Source organism: Cupressus sempervirens, chromosome 1 (assembly GCF_028749045.1).
Source record: "Cupressus sempervirens isolate cs-2001-9-10 chromosome 1, ASM2874904v1, whole genome shotgun sequence".
Lineage (NCBI taxonomy): Eukaryota > Viridiplantae > Streptophyta > Pinopsida > Cupressales > Cupressaceae > Cupressus > Cupressus sempervirens.
The window spans coordinates 898647963-898668133 of NC_143118.1; the positions used below are offsets into that span (position 1 = coordinate 898647963).

At 36.1% G+C, this 20171-nt stretch overlaps 1 protein-coding gene across 1 annotated transcript in view; it reads left to right on the top strand.

Moving 5' to 3' along the window:
* Window positions 1-20171, top strand: part of NOV (Histidine kinase-, DNA gyrase B-, and HSP90-like ATPase family protein) — a 192601-nt gene that overhangs the window by 12284 nt on the left and 160146 nt on the right. The window contains exons 3-4 of the mRNA XM_089793452.1: window positions 11947-12595; window positions 13261-13389. Coding sequence (XP_089649578.1) covers window positions 11947-12595; window positions 13261-13389 — 778 coding nt within the window. The remainder of the gene's footprint in view (window positions 1-11946; window positions 12596-13260; window positions 13390-20171) is intronic.

Consider the following 20171-nt stretch of genomic DNA (forward strand, 5'->3'; position numbering starts at 1 on the left):
CTTAGATATCCATGTCATTGCAATAACTACTTGTTAGCAAGATCAATAGAAATATACATCAATTATTCAAAAGAATTTCTATTGTAATTTATTTTCAAATATTCCACATAAAAAATTTAAATCATAATGAGATATACACAACTATTCATACTAGCAATTTACTTAAACAACTGAAAATCATATGACCATTATTATCACAACTGAAAATCATATGACCATTATTATCACAACAACTGAAAATCATATGACCATTATTATCACACTTCACATGAAATAGATATTACAGTTATAAAATAAAATGGCCACAAGGGATGTAATAGATTTCTAGGTTCAAACGTGGAGTTCTCTTTATTTTCATTCTCAACTTCCTTTCTTCAATACAATTGAAATTGTATTGAAGAAGAACAATAGATATTATTACTTCTTTCCTTCTGCAAGCAAAGAAATAATGAATCATTTCGGCATTAGAATAGTTGACAAATCCTGTGGACTTGCAAATCCATGGCCAAACCCTTTCATGGTAGTGCTAAATATGTAATTTGAGTTAATTGTGTTTAGCTAGCAGGGAGGAATTCTTTCATAATAACAAATATTTTTACTAACCCATAGCAACCATATTGGCACATGCTTCGAGCATCACAAAATATTGTAGCTAGTGGACTTTCAATGCTAGAGAAGAGTGCACACACATAGATCTCACAAAATTGTGTGGCCAACGACTTGTATGAGAAACAAGGCGTGATCCATTATGGAATCGGCAAACCTAATATGACATAGACTCTGATTTGGGACATGCACGGATTTAGCAAAAAACTCAGTATAGGACTCGACAAAGATGAAAACCATGGTTTACAAGAAAAAGGAAGAAGTGAACGCATTTAGAGAACATGAGATCCTTTTGGTGCTTAGGAGAGATGCTCCATCACAAATAAGTCATAAGTAAAGGTGAAAATTATGTGAGGAGAGAATGGATGGAAAAGTATAGATATTGAAAGTAGAATTTCAATAATGCAATCAATTTTGAAACCTTAGGCAGACAAATGTTTGTAACTAGTAGTGGAAGTGGCAATTTGCATTCGAGAGTTAAATATATTATTGAGGGGAGGAAGATGCAGCTTTTCTCCACATCTTTTTGCACACACTTTCCATTTTCTATTTTCTTACGTACCATGATGGAAGTGTAGTTGCCATTAGCAGGGCTGACTTTTTCCCAACTAGGGGTTTTAAGGGTAAAAATTTGGGGTTCACATTTTTTTTCTTTTTTCTCATGGTTGCTACTCTTAAGTAGCCCAGTACACACAAGTAAAAAAACTTTGCATCTGATTGCTTGAAACTGGCTGACTTCTTGCTTTTCTCATCAAAATTTTGAGTATAAGCAGGGTGCATTGAGTGGAGGTTCAATGCAGTTATTTATTCTGACTTGGGATGGTCTCATTCACATTTATGTGGTTTCTATTTTGTTACCCAATGTGCTAGATGGATTGAATTATAACATTAGCTGGGAAACAATTTACAATTTTAAGAATATTTTTGCAGTAACTTTTGAGTACAATAATTACTTAAAATAATTAGCTGTATGTAGGCAGTGTTTCTTGTTCGTGCTCTTGTTATTGTGATTACTAGTATCGTGTATTAAGTGGTGGTTCATTTCAATTCTGAGCACATAGATAGTTTCTTATTTGAGTGCACCTAGGTCAATTCTGTATTTGTAATTGTAACTACCAACTACTAACCCAAGTCAGAAATGAAGACATCATCTTGATATTTTTTTGCCATCAAAATTCCTTGACGGCCAAAAAACCCCACAAAAAATGGCTGAAATGTGCAGAAAAAATAGACGGATATCGATAGAAATGGTTGCAGAACCGAACTAGAAGTTGGTGGATTCAGATCTCCTAGAATAGAAACCCTAGTTGGATTATAGAGAGTTGGAAGCAAATATGCGTGTAAATAATTTCGAAAATAAAAGGCAAATAATTTCAACCAAGAAATTATAATTATTTTTGAAAAAATTTAGAGTATTGGCTTTGATACCATATTACAAAGTAATTGGAAATTATTTGCTTGTTATTAACAGTGATCAAGAGATCAATTTATACAAGAGATTGAATGATGTTTCCTTAAGAAACAATTGTAAAGAATAGAAACATTCTATTCTAGAAACAAAAAACTAAATATTAGAAACATTCTAATATTTACAGAAGATTACAATAGATAAACATTAGATACTACACGGAGATAATAGAAACTATCTATTATTGTAATTGTTTGGAATTGATGTGTTACTGGTCATAGGTGTAAGAATTTGGTACAACTCTTATACCATGTAAAAATTTGCCTAAGGCAATAATGCAACGCCAAGATCTAGAAGCACAAGAGATAGCGCACGAGAGACAAGAGATGACCAAATGAGAATCTCAATAATGATCAAAATAATAATGGATTTCAGATAAATACATCATAGAAGTGCCTTGTATATAAATGCAACTGATATGTCTAGGAGTCATACAAGGGATAAGCATAACAACTAAGCACATGTCCACCAAGAGTGGATTATCCTCCATTGTGCATGAATGTACGTGCAGCAATGAGAGGATAAGAATATAAAGGTGTATCTCGTAAAGAGATGTAGTAGACAACATGTGCTCAATTGGAGTGCAAATTACTGTGTTATCTACATGACAACTCATATGAATATGCAAACTCCTAGGTGTCTACATGACAACTAATATGAATATGCATTATCCTAAGTAAACTTAAGTAAAGTGTAAATAGTAAATACTTATTTATACCAACACCCCCCTTAAGTGCAACTTAGGGGAATGCACTTAATCTCACAAAAGCTAGATAATAATGCAAAATGGGTCCTAACTACTAGTTCATGTTAGGTACCCATGTACAAACTGCAAGTGCCAAAGATATGCAATGCAATCTCTCATAAAGCGGAGAAAGAGGGAAAACCACATGGGAAAAATCCCCCTCCAAAAAGAGAGATAAGAACAATAAAAGAAAATGAGAGAGAAGAAGACCTCATGTGAGGAAAAGATCCCCCCCCCATATGAGAGAAGAAGTGAAGAAGTGGAAGAGAGACCAAGTAGCCCCTCTCAATGTAGAGTGTACACCTATGGTAGATGCTCCAGGCTCGATGTAGAAATTGCTCCATGAGTGTAGAACAACATTCCTCCCCTTAGGAAGAAACAAAACCAGAGGTGTATCAATGAAGCCTCCCCCATCTGTTGGAAGAAACCCCATCTGTTGGAAGAAACCTCAAAATATATGGAATCTCTGAAACCTGCTCAAGTGTCCCCATGCCAATACTGAAAGGTGCCTCCTCCAAATCATGTGTACTATGTCACTCTACTAAAAAAGACAAGTTAGGATAAACTGAGGATGAATGTAGAACATGTATCAAAGACTCAAGTGTCTCCTCAAAAGAGAAAGTGACCTCCTCCAATTGTTGTATCAAAGGATCTACCATCATGTCAACCTCGAAAGAATGATCAAGTAGAGAATGAAGATGAGGGTTAGAGTGTTCTATCATCTTCACCAAAGAGAAGATGAGTGTCATCAATGGTGTCTCCCAAATCTGCAATATACGACTCCACAAACAAAGCTGCAATGTCTGTCAAGAAGTCATACCATGGAATTGAGTCTAGAAGACAGGGAATATTATGTTGCATTGAATCACACGAATCCATGGTTGTGTGAATACAAACATCATCAAGAAAAATAGTACATGCAATATCAGTAGGAGGAGAAGCAATGGATGGCTCAAGAACTTGATCACATGCGAGAATACCCAAGTTCAGGTAGCCAAAATCCTCCTCAATGTTTGAATCATCACTGGAAATGTGATCAAAATCTGCTGAAGAATCAATATCATCATCACGAGCAAAGTTTGAGAAGTAGTATAGACGAGATGCATGATCAACCACCCATGTAGCAATGACCTCTCTAGTCTTCAAGTCTCTGATAAACACTAAATCAGGTGTGAATTCCACAGTCCTCCTTCTATCCCCATGAGTGAGTTGATAGATGGAAATAAGGTTGTGACTTAGGTGAGGTAAACACAACACATCTTTGAAGTATCCCTCCCCCTTATCAATAGTTCCTTTCCCAATCACATTCATATAAGTATGATTGGCCATCAAGATAGGTGGAGTATGACAAGGATCAAATGATGAAAACATAGATTGTGAAGATGCCATATGATGAGAAGCCTCGGATTCTAGAAGCCATCTCCTTGAATCATGAGGTATGGTAGCAACTAATGCTTGACCTTTGCCCTTGTGATCCTTTTCATTACCAAAATCTGAAAATGAAGAAGATGATGAAGTAGTCATTCTTGAAGGTAGACTTGTTCATCAATTTCTTTCTCATAGCAATAATGTTCTTCATGTCAATTCTTCTTGCAATATGCACAAGTTTTATTTTCCTTCTTGAAGTGGTTCTCCCTCTTATCATTGTTGGAAGAAGGCTTGTCTTGTTGTGAGGAAGATTGTTGTGTGGAAAAAGATTGTTGTGTCTCATCTTGTGGCTTAGCCTTCCACTACTTTTGCTTCTTGTTGGAATTCTTACTTATTTGCTCTCCTTGATTTCCTTGATTGCATTTATTCACTACCAAAGCCTTGGACTTAGAAGACTAGAGAAATCCCATACACACCAACTTTTCATGTTCTAAGACCAACATTCTTGTGAATGACTCAAATGAAGGCTTAGTGAAGGCATCATCCGTTGTCAACTTGTGTGTATTATATCTTGAAACAAAGGTAGCATACTCAAGAGGAAGATGAGTCATGATGTGTGTGATCCACTTCGCATCCTTAATGGGTTCACCACAATCCTTAAGTTGTGCTCAATACACTTCTACTTGAGCAAGATAATCCTGTATGGTGTTAAAGTTTCTAGGCTCTAATTGGAGAAGGCTATTCTCAATGATGTAGGCCCTTTCTTCATCTACTTTCCCATGCAAGGATTCTAATTTATCCCAAGCTTCTTCTGCATTCTTACTGTTTTTGATGTGATATTTGACAGGATCTGAGACATGTTGAAACAAGGTTCCCAAAGCCCTATCTGGCTTTTCAAGCCAATCATTTTGTGTTTGACTATCAACATCATCAACAAGTTTTATTGCATTGCCATTCACATGGATAAGTAAACCTAATCCCATCAAATTTTCTTCCATTTTTACTTTCCAAGTAGCATAGTTATGAGATGTTAAATTTGCAAAACCCATAATGCAAAAGAAAGAGCACAATATCAAAAGACACAGAAAGACACAAGACCCCCCCCCCTGTCACTCAATCAAAGAACCCCCGAAAACAGATGTTTTGGCACTTTATATTTAGTGCGAATACATGTGCCACTTGCTCAATCTGGCCACAGTGGACTTCTGATTATTACAAAGCAAGTATAAGCAATAAAAGACTCAATACAATTAGGACACAAGATCTCTAAATGATCCATAAAGTACAAGTACCCAATAGGCCAAAATGAGACCAAATTTCGAAAGTACTATGTCTACTTATAATTTTTCCAAACTGATACCAAAATTGGAAAGTAGACAAAAAATTATGCACTTAAAAAAAAAAACAGCACTTGAAAAAGTGTCCATATGAGCTCAAACAGAGCCTCTAAAGTTGCAAAAAATGAGGATTGCTCATCTTCAGTCACCAAAATTTGTGATTTATGCTCAATCCGCACATCAAAACCAAAAACCAACTACACCACTGAAAGTTTAGGAGATTCTACCTTAAATAAAAAAAAAAATTGCTCAGAGAAAGGACTTAACACGGGCAATTTAGAGCCTTTCAAAGATAGGGTGCAAAACCAAAACTGAAGATGGTGAAGGTTGTCACTTTTGTTAACTTGCTGATGTCATTAAATCAATGTCTTAAATTTGACAGTCTCCCACTCGTCAAAACAAAACAAAAATCAGTTCAATGACACTTAAATGGACGTCAAATTTAACTTGTTTAAAATTTGCATAAAAAGCTTAGGAAAAATACCCAACAATGGAATTTTTTGAAAATATACCAAACAACTTGCAGATGAGTCTAGGTATAGACTGCACAATCTCCAATGGCGGATCACGGGCTCGGGACGTGATTAGGGTTGGGAGTTGTTGCTAGAGATCATGGCAAAATGTTGTGCGTTGTGAGAGCTCGTGCTTGGGCTCGGTTATTGATTGAATGTTGATTAGGGTCAGATCAGCTTGTGGAGACAATGCTCATTGTCGTCGTGATAACTGGTCCTGTGTTGTATGTAGTAGTTTGGAGCCGAATTGGGGGTGGTCCTACTCTACCTTTGTGTATCGGGTGGGATGCTGATCTGGGATGCTTTGGAGCTCGGGCGATGTGAGTCGAGTCGCTGTTCTAGAGGTCAATGTAAAGGTCGACTTCCAATATCACACACTTAAATCCTGATAGCAATATCACAATTTGACTTGCTGTGGAAATTATCTCCTACTTATCAATTGATGAGCTTAAGGGGCTTTCTAATGAATGGTGCATAAGGCACAACACTTGGTGAAGGTTTTGCAAATGGGGTTGCAAGCTTTGGGTTTAACCATGGAGGAAACTCTGTAGTTAAGCGTGCTCAGGCTGGAGTAGTACTGGGATGGGTGACCTCTCGGGAAGTCCCGGTGCTTCACCCTTGTGAGCATCACCTAGATCCAATGAGTGCTAAGCGTTCCATTTATTCTCATGAGAGATGGATTCATGTTGAATCACTACTCATGAAACATGGGTCAATGAGTTTGACTCAAAATCACACAGTTAAACCCTGATAGCAATATCACAACAATACTGTTGCTGATGCACTTTCCAGCAAGCCATCACTTGCTGCCCTATGTTCATTGAGCGAGATTTCGGCAAATAGGAAGACTCAACTTTTAGGTGAGTATTCCAAAAATCAGCATGCTTGTGAGATCATGGATGGATTGACACAGGATGATGGATATAGTGTAGTGGATGATGTCATCTACTACAATGACAGGGTCTACCTTGTTCCTGAATCACAGTTGAAGGAGCTTGTTTTGCATTCTTACCATTATACTCCTACAACAGGACATTCGGGTTATGGTAAGACCTATAGGGTGGTACGGGAGAGATTCTCTTGGAAGGGTCTCAAGGATGATGTCTTACGGCATGTTCGTGAATGCATGACTTGTCAGCAGAACAAGTCAGATCATACTTTTCCGGTTGTATTGTTGCAGCCTCTACCTATACTGTAGCAGAAGTGGACAGGGATATCTATGGACTTCATTACAAGTCTTCCTTGAGTTCAGGGGAAGGACTGTATTTATGTTGTGGTGGATAGGTTGACTAGGTGTGCTCACTTCTTTCCTATTGCAGCAGACTTCACAGCTTCACAGGTAGCCAAGTTGTTTTTCAGAGAGATATTTAGACTCCATGGTTTGCCCAAGACCGTAGTGAGTGACAGGGGCAACAAGTTCATGAGTTCCTTTTGTCAGGAACTTTTTAGGCTAGCAGGCACATAGTTGACCCCCAACACTAGCTACCATCTTTAGACGGATAGACAGACTGAGGTAGTTAATAAGTGGGTGGAGGGGTATATGCGCAACTATGTGTCAGGGCAGCAGAAGGCATGGGTGCGTTGGCTGTATTTGGGCAAGTATTGTTATAATACTGCGCACCACATGTCAATTGACATGACTCCCTTCAGAGCTCTTTATGGCTACGAGGCATTATCTTTTGTTGTTTTGGCTTTCAGTGACAACAAAGTTCCCTTGGCATAGGATTGGTTGCAGGAGAATCTAAGATATCATGAGATCTCTTAGGGAGAACTTGCAGCATGCTCAGAATCAGCAGAAGATGTACGCTGATCGGCACAGGACAGAGAGAGCATTTGAGGTGGGTGATGTGGTTTTCCTTCCTCTACAGCCTTACAGACAGAGCACCCTTAAATGGGGAGGAGTTGAGAAGCTCAAGCCTCATTTTTATGGAACTTACAGAGTACTCAAGTGGGTTGGAGAGGTTGCCTATGAGATCGAGTTACCACCAGATAGTAGGATTCATAATGTTTTCCACATGTCATGCCTGAAGAAGGCACTAGGGCATCATATGTACGCGATTTACCTCCTTTGGATGAAGAGGGTAAATTGACTTTGGTCCTTGAGGAGATTCTGGAGGCCAGGGAGAGACGATTAAGGAGTAGGGTGATTCGGGAGTACTTGGTGAGCTGGAGAGGTCTACCCATAGAAGACGCCACTTGGGAGGGTGAGTCCATTTTGTAGCATCTAGCGTTGCAGTTGCTTGTGGGCAAGCATCTCCGAGAGGGGAGGACTGTCATGTCCCCTTTCTAGTCTGACTAGCAGAGTCATGAGAGTTGGCCTATTATTGGAGTCTCGTAGGCTAACAATGGTGGATAGAGACTCATACTGGATACTCAGTGACCAGAGTTGGTTCTACAATCAGTTTGAGACCCAGTCGGGCCAGTTCCTTAACTTTAGGGATTTTTCCTAAAATTTAGGAGGTTGTGGCAGTGATCAGATTTGAGGCTCCTCAGGACTAGTATACGGTTTCAGTTTTAGGGTGAGGGCATATTCCCTAGTTTCTAGGAGCATCCCTAGTTTTTAGGGATGGGACTGCCAGTTGGCCCACATTGCCCGACATCAGTCACAGGCAGGTGACAGGACCCGTGCACTGATTATTTGGTTGGTTTGGCTTTCCAATTGAATTTGGCTTTCTAGTTGAATAAAAGGAAATATAGGAAACCTAAGTTTGTGTTTAAATAAATTAAAATAAAGCTATTTATATAGCTAATTGGAGTAATAAGGGTATTTTGGCTTCATCTGGTCAGGTAGGCCTATGTGTTATAGCTCGTTGGAAAGGTCTTGAATTATTATAACTTATATTCATCATCCGGAGACCTTTGGGCACCTAGAGTTATGTTATTTGAGGAAAGGGGTGTTTTTCCTATACATAAAGACCTTTTAATTGAAAAGATGCCATTTTATAATAAAGGGAAGGGCATATTCTCCCTTTAGGGTTTGATTGGCTTTGAGAGGGAGATAAAAGGAGATGTTGGCTCATTCTTTCATTATCTTTTACATCTTCATTCTTGGTATTTGCGATTTTTCTCTAAGGAGCTATTCTAGAGGTCTGGGACGCAAACCCTAGAGCCTGGCTATTGGGACGCAAACCCCAATAGGTGGTTTCAGCAGCATTCTACAGTATTGTTTTAGCAGTTGACAAAGATTGTTAAATTCAACGTTGAGGGTGATTGTGCATTGCACGTTGGGGGTCTTATTTGGCACGTTGGGATCTTCTTGTTGCCTTGGCGTGACAATATCAGCCGTACGACTACCTTTCAATTGGCACGTGATTTGTTGGTTGGCTTGCATCAACCATCTCTGCCCTTTTGGTGCATGGCTGGTCCATTCTTGCAACTGGCGTCATCATTCTTTGTTTGTAAACACCTTTGCTGCTCAGTTACCGGGTTCTGCTATTTAGGCCTGGGTCCTGGTACTGGTATAGTTTTGGTACTAGTTCTTCTTGGGTACTTCATGGGTTCTTTGTGGGTCCTTCTGTGAAGGACCTAGAGTGAACCTGGGCACCTAGGATGTACCCTAGGGTGGTAGGTCAGCTTATGTATGTATTTCTGATTTGTTCATTAGCATGTTCTTTCTATCAGCTTTAAATACTCTCTTGCAACAGCTTGGTAATATTATTCAATCTAAAATTGTTTTTATGTAATGCCCTTAGTTTATGACTATTTGTAAAAGCCAGACATAACTATTTGTAAAAACCAGCCAATAGTTATGATTGTTGATCATGTTCGGATTGATTTCAATTGCTAGTGCATTTAATTTGAAACTATATCAGTAATAAAATTATTTTATTTATAACTTTGTTGGCCATTATTGATTTATGAGTACCACTTTTCTTTTAGATTTGTAACTTTGATGTTTTAACATACATGCATGCATACATATACAGACGAACCCGAACCCACAAGGGAGAAAAAATTGCCGTACCCACGTACCCGAACCCCGTACCCGTACCCGAACCAGAACTCGTATCGGCAACTTAGCTTTGCTGGCATATTGATTACATATCATGCGTGGTACGATATGTAGCTATTCTGGTTGACTGAATATTATATTATTTGCTGCTGTTGTTAATTATTGTTTTACTTATATCTGGAAAATACAAAAAAAGAAGAAACAATCTTTCTGCAACTTCTGTCTAATTCTCTAAGACCACAAGGAAAGCACAGTAAATTCTATTAATTTAATTAAAATTTACAGAAGTTCAGTGAAAGGATCCTTTTGGGATCTTTCAAAATTCCGCCTGAAGTTATCATCTGTCCATTCATTTCCTATAGGCTTTACATTTTAAATTTAACCACCTTCCATCTTATGAAAAAATCCTAAATGTTGCTTAGCCCACTAAAAATCTCTGCATTCAATGTTGTTATAGTTTGTAGATTTCGAATAGTATGTAGTTTTTACTATACATACTTGCTGAGCCAGTGAGAACTGCAAGCAAAAATCAGAAATCGTAACTTGAGTTGAAATCTGTAACCCAGCCAAACACAAAACTCATGGAAAAAACTGACAAAACCTTGTGAGCGTGCCTTTCCATAAAAATCATGAGTGGTTTTTTAGGTTTTCCTGATGTATCACCTAATTTTCAGTGTTGAGAAACAATTTGTAGCCTGTAAAATGTGCCCTTAACTGCAAAATTATGCCTCTCAAAATTAATTGTGCCATGTAACCTGAATTTCTGTAAGGATTTTTTGTCTCTCATTCCCAGACTAATCCCAATCAATTAAGTCTTGATGTCCCACTGCCATGAAATTGAGGAGGATAACTAAAAAATGAACAATCTCTATTAACGCATCTTAATGCACCATGTAGGGCTCAGTCGGATTCTGAAATAAACAAACCATCTCAGTCGTCTGCATAAACCCAAATTACTTATACCAGCACTGAAATCCCCACTCATTTGCAGTTTGCACTGTTACAGTTGCTCTTAGTACTTACCTCTGAACTCATGGAGTTTCCCTAGCCCCTTATGCCCCTTTATGCAAAGACAGTCCATAAAATTGCAGGATCCGAGCCCCATTGAAGCAAATACATAATGTGAGGGTACGCTGGATAATTTCTTCTCAAAAACAAGCTTTTTTCTAGCACCCCCCAACTTTGTCAGTAATTTAAGAAGCTAGGATTGACTTAATGAAGTATTGCAGTGTTGGCTCAACATAATAATAGAAAATCATGATAAGCCTTTGAGTCTGCACTGATTTCAGAAGATGCTTGTCATGATATTGTGGAGATCATCTAATGACACTGGCACAGAGGGAACCTACTGGCAAGCAGTTCTGGTCCAACCATTCATGACTATTAATCCATTGTCAGTAATGTGAAGTGACAGTTTACTCTTTCCTCATGGCTACTATTGTCTAGGGAAGACTTGAGCTTTACTCAACATCTTTATGTTATGATCTGGCCTTTTTAATAACTTTGCAGTTTGTTAAGATAATTAGTCTTTATGGATGTCTCTGTTTTCTTGCAACAGCAGCTTTGTAACAGATATCTGCTCAATCACTAGAATTTTTTTTGTTTCAAACTAGTGACAAGAATAGAAAGTAGAATCTCAATGTTGCTGTTTTCGTAAATTCCAAAATGTTGGTGAGATTGTAAATTTTTGTAATTAATTCTTTTACACCAATACTATAATTGGTTGTTAAGAAATGCTGTTTCTTGAGCTCTATTTGAAACAGGAATAGACACTTCTGATCTTAGCTTGAAACTATTTGAATGTTGTAGCCTTCACATTTGTATTTACTGATGGATAATGTAATAAACTGCTTGAAGCATTGGTGATAATTATAAAATAATGACATTCAATTTGGCATTCGTAACTTTTGTGTAGCATTAGTAACTAAATTATTTCTGGTCTATTGAAATGTTTCTAGGCCGCATGTTGGCATGATTCGACGCATTAGGCAGGCTGAGAAGGACCTTGCTCGTGCAATACAGGCTGATATATCCAAGGAAAGAGAAATTGAAAGAAAGAAAGAGGCATATGAACTGGAGTCAGAAATCATAACTCAGCAAGTAAATTTGTCTATTAATAATAATATGGGATCAAAAAGTGCTCCTAAACATATAAGGTTTGAGACAGAGTCAGATTCAAATGATGACGAGGTTCTGTACAGTAAAAATGAGCTCATGTTATCTTCAAAGAAGATAAAATTAGATAATCAATTTCAGAAATCCCGAGGTAGTTGTCCTTACCCATCAGCAGCAGAAGAGAAGGCCCGATTGGGAAACAATTTACCAACGCAGAAATCTGTGGTTATGTCTTCAGATCCCAATGAAGATCGAGGGTGTGGAAAATCACTGAATATATCTAAGAGGAAGAGAAAAGCTTTGAAATCTAAAATATCCTTGGCTACTAGTCCTTGCCTATTGACAGAGGAGGAGACTTCACAGATGGTGCAAGAATTATCCACAGAGGCATTTGGCAATGTACATGCTAAAGATGTTGAGCTGACAGATCGTGAGCTAATAATATTTGTTGCATCATGGAAGAACATTTGTCAGGAAAAATCAGTTTTTCAGGTTTATGCATTTTTTCGCATTTTTGGTGTACTAGCAAATAGGCCACTTGAACATTTATCTTCATCTTTAATATTCTGTTATCATATTTGATAATGAAGGATGGAATGACCTGTAAACCAGCATTTTATAATCACTTGATTTCTAAATTTATCTTTTTTTCATTGAAAAAATAAGAACATTTCCAGCTTTTGTTCAACTAATATTAAATAGTACTATTTTCTTTTTCCCCTTATTTTAAAAACGATGCTGAGCTAATATTAAAGTGAAGAAATCAAGGTCTTCATTTTCCTACTTGTGATTTGCAGCAAGCGCAAAAGTTGTTAAAATGCTTTAAAATGGTGAAATCACTGTTTTTATGTTGTTTTGCCCGTCACAAGCAAAATTATCTGCAGATACTTGTCAGCTACATTAGGTTGAAATTCTGTCTTTTTTTATGAAATGGCTATTCTGGTCATTTTGTTTTCTTTAGGTATTGTTTCTTCTGCTTTCATAATTTTGAATTTTCTTGGAAGTTGCTTATATAGATTTTTTGTTATAACAGTCTTATACCATTCAATTCAATATATTGGCATGCAGGTTAAAGTCAGTTTAGATTGGGAATCTGTGAATTTCAGTTTTGTAGTCACTGATTTCTTATATAGAAAATTTTATTTTTATGCCACTAGGTGTTCAAGACAATGATGGAATTGCAAGGACCAGTAGATAAGAAGGGAAGGAATTTATATATGAAAAGCATGAAGAAGCTATCCAAACTTTTCAAAATGGAGCCTGTCTTTAGTCTGCTCAATGTTGCTGTAAGATTACTGGGCTATTCTTTTGTTTCTTTGTTTGGTCTGTTAAAGAACATTTTTTCCTTCATTGTATACTGGTAAATCTTTTATCATTTATTTTGTTTATTATCTCTCTGTTTACTGTTTAAACTCTACCGTTGTTCTCAAACCGGTTCTTAGAGCCTTATTTATGCTACACTTGCCAAATAACAGCCTTGCCCATGCTGGGGATGAGCTGTTGCTTGCGTCTCTTTTGTATTTAATTTTTTAATTTTAAACAAAAAATTTGAATATTCTGAAAATCTTAGAATCAAATTACTTTTGCCTTAGAAAAACAAAAAGAGGTGTATTTTCTTTTGTTCACATATGAGATTCTTTTTGAAAGGTGCAGAATCTATTGATCTGAGAAGAACATAGGTCATCTCTATTGAGTCTAAAAAAATTGAATTGAGTAATTTACCCAATTGACCTGGTTTTCTGGCTTGAAATGTTTCGAGTATTGTCCTCTTTGTTTTTGGTAGAGTGAAGATCCAGACATCTACAAATTAGCAACTGCATTCAAACAATTAAAAGAGAGGAGATGACAATATTAATATCCCTTTTTCTATTGCATCGCCATGAGCTTCTAGATGAACAATTGTACTCATTCAGAAGCTTCCATAGAGGACCAGAGATTCAATTATGATTAATTCAGCATCATTTGTGGGTGCTTGAGTTTTTCTCAAATTTTGTTCTATGGCACTGTTTAAGCTTTTGTATATCTTGTACATTGCATTGCCTAGGATCTTTTCAAACTTCATGCGATCTAAATTTCATTTGTCTTTGAATTTTGTCAGTGTTTTAGATTGTCACTTCTAGGATAACTCATAATAGAATAGTGCATAAGGAAAAACCCTTCCTCAAATTAGAAGGGGAAGCTCCCTTATAACAGAGAATAAAACTAAAACCTTAGAACTTAAGGAAACCAATGAAGCAGAAATTACCAAAGAATTGGAAAAGATCATGAATTTTTTGGAAATCAGCAGTGAAAACAATTTTCACCTATTAAATCATGATTGCAATTTTTTCAGTTGCATTGATCAGCAAAAACTTGTTGAAAATCGCAATTATATTGTGAAAAAGTGACCTGTTATTCATGAAAATTTTGCCACCAGTGAACCAGCTAACAAACCTTCGAAAATCATGTTTTCGCTTTATATCTATAGTCACCTGGTACACAACAAAAGGTACTGGGGCATGAAGAAAAGTACTGGACGTGGAGGTGGAGTAGGTTGGTGAGTCATGGCTTGAATTTTCATTATTAAAATCATTTTTTTTAATGTTTCTGCACAAAATTATTTGTTATAGTCATGTTAAATTGCATCTAGACATTAGGAAATTTCAGGTGGATTTTCTTAGTGTCTCTGTATCTCATGAAAGAATACTGTGAAAATTCAGAGATCCTCTAGATGTTTATTTAGAAACTTCTTTTGTAAGTGAAGATTCTAAATAAAATTGCTGGTGATTTTTACGTAAACAATTACAACTGTAGCAAAGCAAAATTGCATTAATAGATTTTTTTCAATAGTGAATTGTAGCAATCAAATATAGCATCTATATTTGTCTAGCTTGAATGATAAAGAATCTTGGATTGTAGGATATAGTAATTGGTAACTAAATTTGTATTATTTTGCTAAACTCTGAATTTGAACTTCTTTTTCTTTTCACACTACAATTTCACATATAGAACATATCTTGTTAGTTACAAGTTAGGATGTTTAAAAAGTATTCAATGCACACAATTTATTTCACTGTCATAGTATTTTTTTTGTCAACAGTGGTTTCTAGATGTAAGTTTTTCTAATTAGTTCTCTCTGAAAAGTTGGCTCTATTGATGAATTTTTCAGATATCAAACCACATTCAGAAGTCATCTTAGATTTTATCATTAGTACTCCAGGCCATTTAATGTTCTACAAGCTTCTGTCAAAAATGATTTCTGTGGGAGAGATCAGCCTCCCAGGACCTGCAAACAGGGAATACAGCTTCACATGAGAGAATATGACAATTCGCCAAATAGATGATTAAATTGAGATGCAAAAAATAATATACTTGCCTTGCTTATAAAGACAAGGAATAATCTGGTAGACGAGAGTAATCGTACAACTACCAATAACTAAAATATGCAATCAATGATCCCCTCATAGGAAGGAAGGAAGGAGACAACATAGCCCCCCATAATGAATAGTGTCTAACTAAAATGGGGACTGCTTGAAGACAAAATATGGTCCAATGTCTACAAACAACAAAAGATGAACTGAGTATACATGCAAGAATGCTTCCCATTTTGGATAGGTATCGATGGGAAGTAGATTCCAAATGTACAAAGATGGTGTCTCATGTTGTTATATGGAGCCTAATTAGACTCAAAGGTTAAATTTTCCCCACTTTTATCGATGTGGTTTCCCCACAAATTTTTCTATGGGTGTTTGGGGGCAGCGCCCTCAAGACTGGGTCAAGGGATAGTACCTCTTGTGGGGTCCAGAGGTAGTGCCCCACAAAACCAAAAATGAATTTATTATTCGAAAAGGCGTCGAAAGTTATTTATTTTCTATTGGCTAACATATTCTAACCTTGTTTTTGTAGCCAACATAAGTCTAGGGTTAAGGATTTTTATAGGTGAATTTGACATCTTTTTCCAGTTGTATTGAGTTGCAAGTGATTGTAAATTCTAATTAGGTTGATTTACTGGAGTATAATATTGGACTTTCTGTTTGGTGGATGTAGCCAGAGATTAGATGAACCATGTTAAATCTCTGTGCCTTTAGTTCTATTTCTGTGAGTTCTATTAGTTAAAATTTGCATGTAACTTTTAGATATTTATCTTTCAAACCCTAACAAGTAGTATTAGAATGAGATGTTTCACTTATCCTTTGCAGGAAGGTCTCATGATTGAGTGTGAGTAATGGAAAACAAGGGTAATTTGGTGGTTGAGAAGTTTAATGGGTGGAACTTTCAGTTATGGAAGAATCTATATCATAAAGATTTATGGCAGTCATTGGGAGGAAATTCCAAGAAAGTTGTAACTATGTTTGATGAGGAATGAGATGTTTCGAGGTAGAAAGGCACTTGGAAGTATTTGTTTATGCCTGACACAATCGATGGCATTTAGCATTATTACAAAAGCGAAGACAACTGAAGAGTTCATGGAAAATTGAGCGAAGTTGTATGAAAAGCCTTCTGCATCGAATTATGTATTTCTCATAGTTTGCAGACTTAGATTTGGAGAGTACTCGACAAGCCCAAAACATTCAACTAGGCAAAAACTCAGAGAAAACACGACAAGAACTTGGCAACTTAGAAAGAATGATTTTTTTTTTAAAGAAGTATTGGTTTTGTAAAATTCAATTACAAAATGTATTAAATTAAAAATTATCATCTTGAAAGAGAAAATGCATGGTTTTATAGCAAAAACACCATGTGGAAAACACATTTTAATCAACGTTTTGCCTACAATAACATTTTTACCCATGCATTTTTGTGTCTATGAAAATGCGAGAGTTAAACTTGTGAGTACTTGCCCAACAAAAAAATAGAAAGTACTCCGTAGCTCGCAAACTATGGTATTTCTTATGGAGCGTTTATTTAATATGAAGATGGTAAAAGGTGAATCTGTTGCTAATCATTTAAATGAGTTTAATACGGTTACTAGACAATTCTCCTTTGTAAATGTCAATTTTGATGAAGAAATTAGGGCTCTTTTGATTCTATGTTCATTTCCTAAAATATTTAATGGCTTGGTAATAGCTGTTAGTAACTCTATTTTTTGTTCAAATACCTTAAAATTTTATGATGTTAGTGTTATTCAGAGTGTGGATATTCGTAGGAAAAGATCTAGTGGATCCACATTAGGCAGTGTCTTAAATGCAGAAAGTAGGGGCAAATCAAAGGAGAGAGGAAACGATTCTAGAAATCGTGGGAAATCACAAGGAACATCAAAGGAAAAGAAGTGTCAATCCAGTGTACCAAGAGATTGTTACTACTCTGGGAAACAAGGTCATCAAAAGAAATATTGCTAGTTTCAGAAGTATAAGGAAGGAGACAAATAAGAAGGAAATAAGAAGGCAAATATGGTAAGTAATAAATCGGAAGAGGATGTTTTTCTTTTTTCCCTAGAAAATGTTGATGATTCATGGGTTTTACGCTCAGGGGCCTCATTATATGCTACACCCTATAGAAGTTAATTTCCTCGATTATGTCGAAGGAGATTTTGGGCTAGTTTATTTGGGAGATAATGGACCCTGTTAGATTGCTGTTAAGGGAAGAGTTAGGATTAAGTCACAGAATGGGAATCATAGGCCACTATAAGAAGTAAGATACGTTCAAAGGCTGAGTAGGAATTTAATTGCACTAGGGCAACTAGGTGATGAAGGTTGGAAGGTTTCAAAAGGTAACTTAGTAGTAGAAAAATGTGTGAAAGTAGACACCTTATATCTTTATACAGGTTCCTTCTACTTTAATTTTATTATAGAGAAAAGTCAATGTTTAGGAACAATTACTGCAATCAAGTACACAAAACATCAAACAATTGCTGTAAATTTTGAATCAACACTAGGGCACAACAAACTTGGGCACATGAGTGAAAAAGGTATTAAATTACTTCATTTAAAGAAAATTTTCATAGGTCTAAAATGTGTCAATATAGATTTCTGTGAAAGTTGTGTGTATGGAAAATGAAAGAGAGTTAGTTATCTAAAAAGTGGGAAGAAAAAGAAAAATGAAAAATTAGAGCTTGTGCATATAGATGTATTAGGACTAGCTTTGGTATCTTTTGTTGATGTCTCTTTGTATTATGTTAAATTCATTGATGATGTAACTAGAAATTAGAGATTTATTTCCTTGGACACAAATCTGATGTATTTGAAACTTTAAAAAAATAGAAAAACTTGGTTAAGAATGAGATTGGTAGAAGACTAAAATGTCTCAGATCTGATAATGGCGGTGAACATTACACCAAAGAGTTTGAAAATTATTGTTCCTCTAATAGTATTTGTAGGTAGAAAACGTTTCCAAGGACTCCACAAGAGAAAAGTGTGGCTGAATGCATAAACAGGACACTAATGGAGCGTGCAAGGAGTATGACGTTGCATGCTAGGCTTCCCATAAACATGTGGGTAGAGGCTATAAACAATGCTATTTATTTAATTAAATAGAGGGAGAATAAACAGGTAAGAAGGCGAGTTATTCTTTTCTTAGAACCTTCAGTTGTGAAGTTTTTGCACATATAGATTCTGAAAATAGAACTAAGCTTGAAGCTAAATCAAAGAAATGTATATTTGTTGGATATGGCATTTATGAATTTCGCTGTAGACTTCGAAATTATAAAATTATACAATTTTAAGAAGCAGGGATATAATATTCAATAAGAAAGTGTTGTACAAAGATCAATTGCAACAACATGAGCAAAAACAAAATGATTATGTAGTGCTGGATGATACTCCAACAAACTGTAGTCCCTGTTAGATGATCTTCAAGGATAAGTAGACCACCTGATATATATTCTCCCGCTTTGTATTCTATTCTATTAACTAACACTGATAAACTATAATGTTATGATGAAGCTATGATGTTATGTAGGAGCATGGGCTGATAGAAGAAATGGACTCCTTGCTGAAAATTGGACTTGGGGAATTTTACAAGTTCCCTGCAGATAATAAGACTTTACCAAACAAATGAGCACTTCTTTGTTCATCTTTTTGGATTTAGAATTGGGCACTTCTTTGTTCGTTCTTCTGTTTGCGCTATTAGTTGCCAGAAACAATAATACCCAAAATATGACTTACTCAAAATAGTTTGTGATGCAGAGCATCAGAGAATATGTCTAAATCTGCATGTTGAACTGCATTTACTGTCATACACTGATTAGAGACGACCTTTCAATCTTCCAAAGAATTTCATATTTTTAGGGAACAAACTTTTCTTTCTTCCAAGCATAGCATTTCTTATAAAGTCAAGGAGGTTTCAATTACCTAAACTCTTCCTAATATATTGTCTACAATTCGATCCATAAAAATTCACTTACTTGTTTCACCCAACCATTGAAATCAAAACACGACTAACAGGTTTGAATTGACAAACTCAATTCAAACTCATGAGGCTGTTATACCCAATTATAATTTGCAGTTGGCACATTCTTATTTTAACACTGTTAAAAAAATTCAATGATAATCAACGAACAGACCTGATCCCATACTATTTGAATTGATTCAAAACATATTCCAATCGGTTACCAATTTGACAGTAAAAGAAATTGATACCATAGTAAAATCTGCATTATGGGTTTAAACCAAACCGATGCCATTTCATACATTTAACATTTGACTTGGCACTTAGCTGATTCTTGAATCGGTTCTGAATCAGGTAAATCGATTACATTGAATCCTAAGTTTCCCTTTTTAAAATGCAAACGGGACCGGTCGGATTCCAATGAGAATAAGCTGAAACTTGTACTTGAAAATTATTGCTAGAATCGGCTTTACAAGCCCGATAACATGAACAGGACATTTCATTACCACAAATCACTGTAAATATCCCAAAACCGATATCAGGCAGATTAAAAGAATCATTAAATTCATCTGGTTCTTCATCGTTTCACAACCAAAATGCTCAACAATGACTTCAATGACTAAAGTGGTCATTGCATGCAAATCCCAACTTGAAAACATCCTAGTTTGAAACTACGGATCAGAAAAACCGATAACAATATTCTCAAATACTAACAAACAAATTACCTCCAAAAACAACTAATTCGTGAATAGGTTTCTCATAC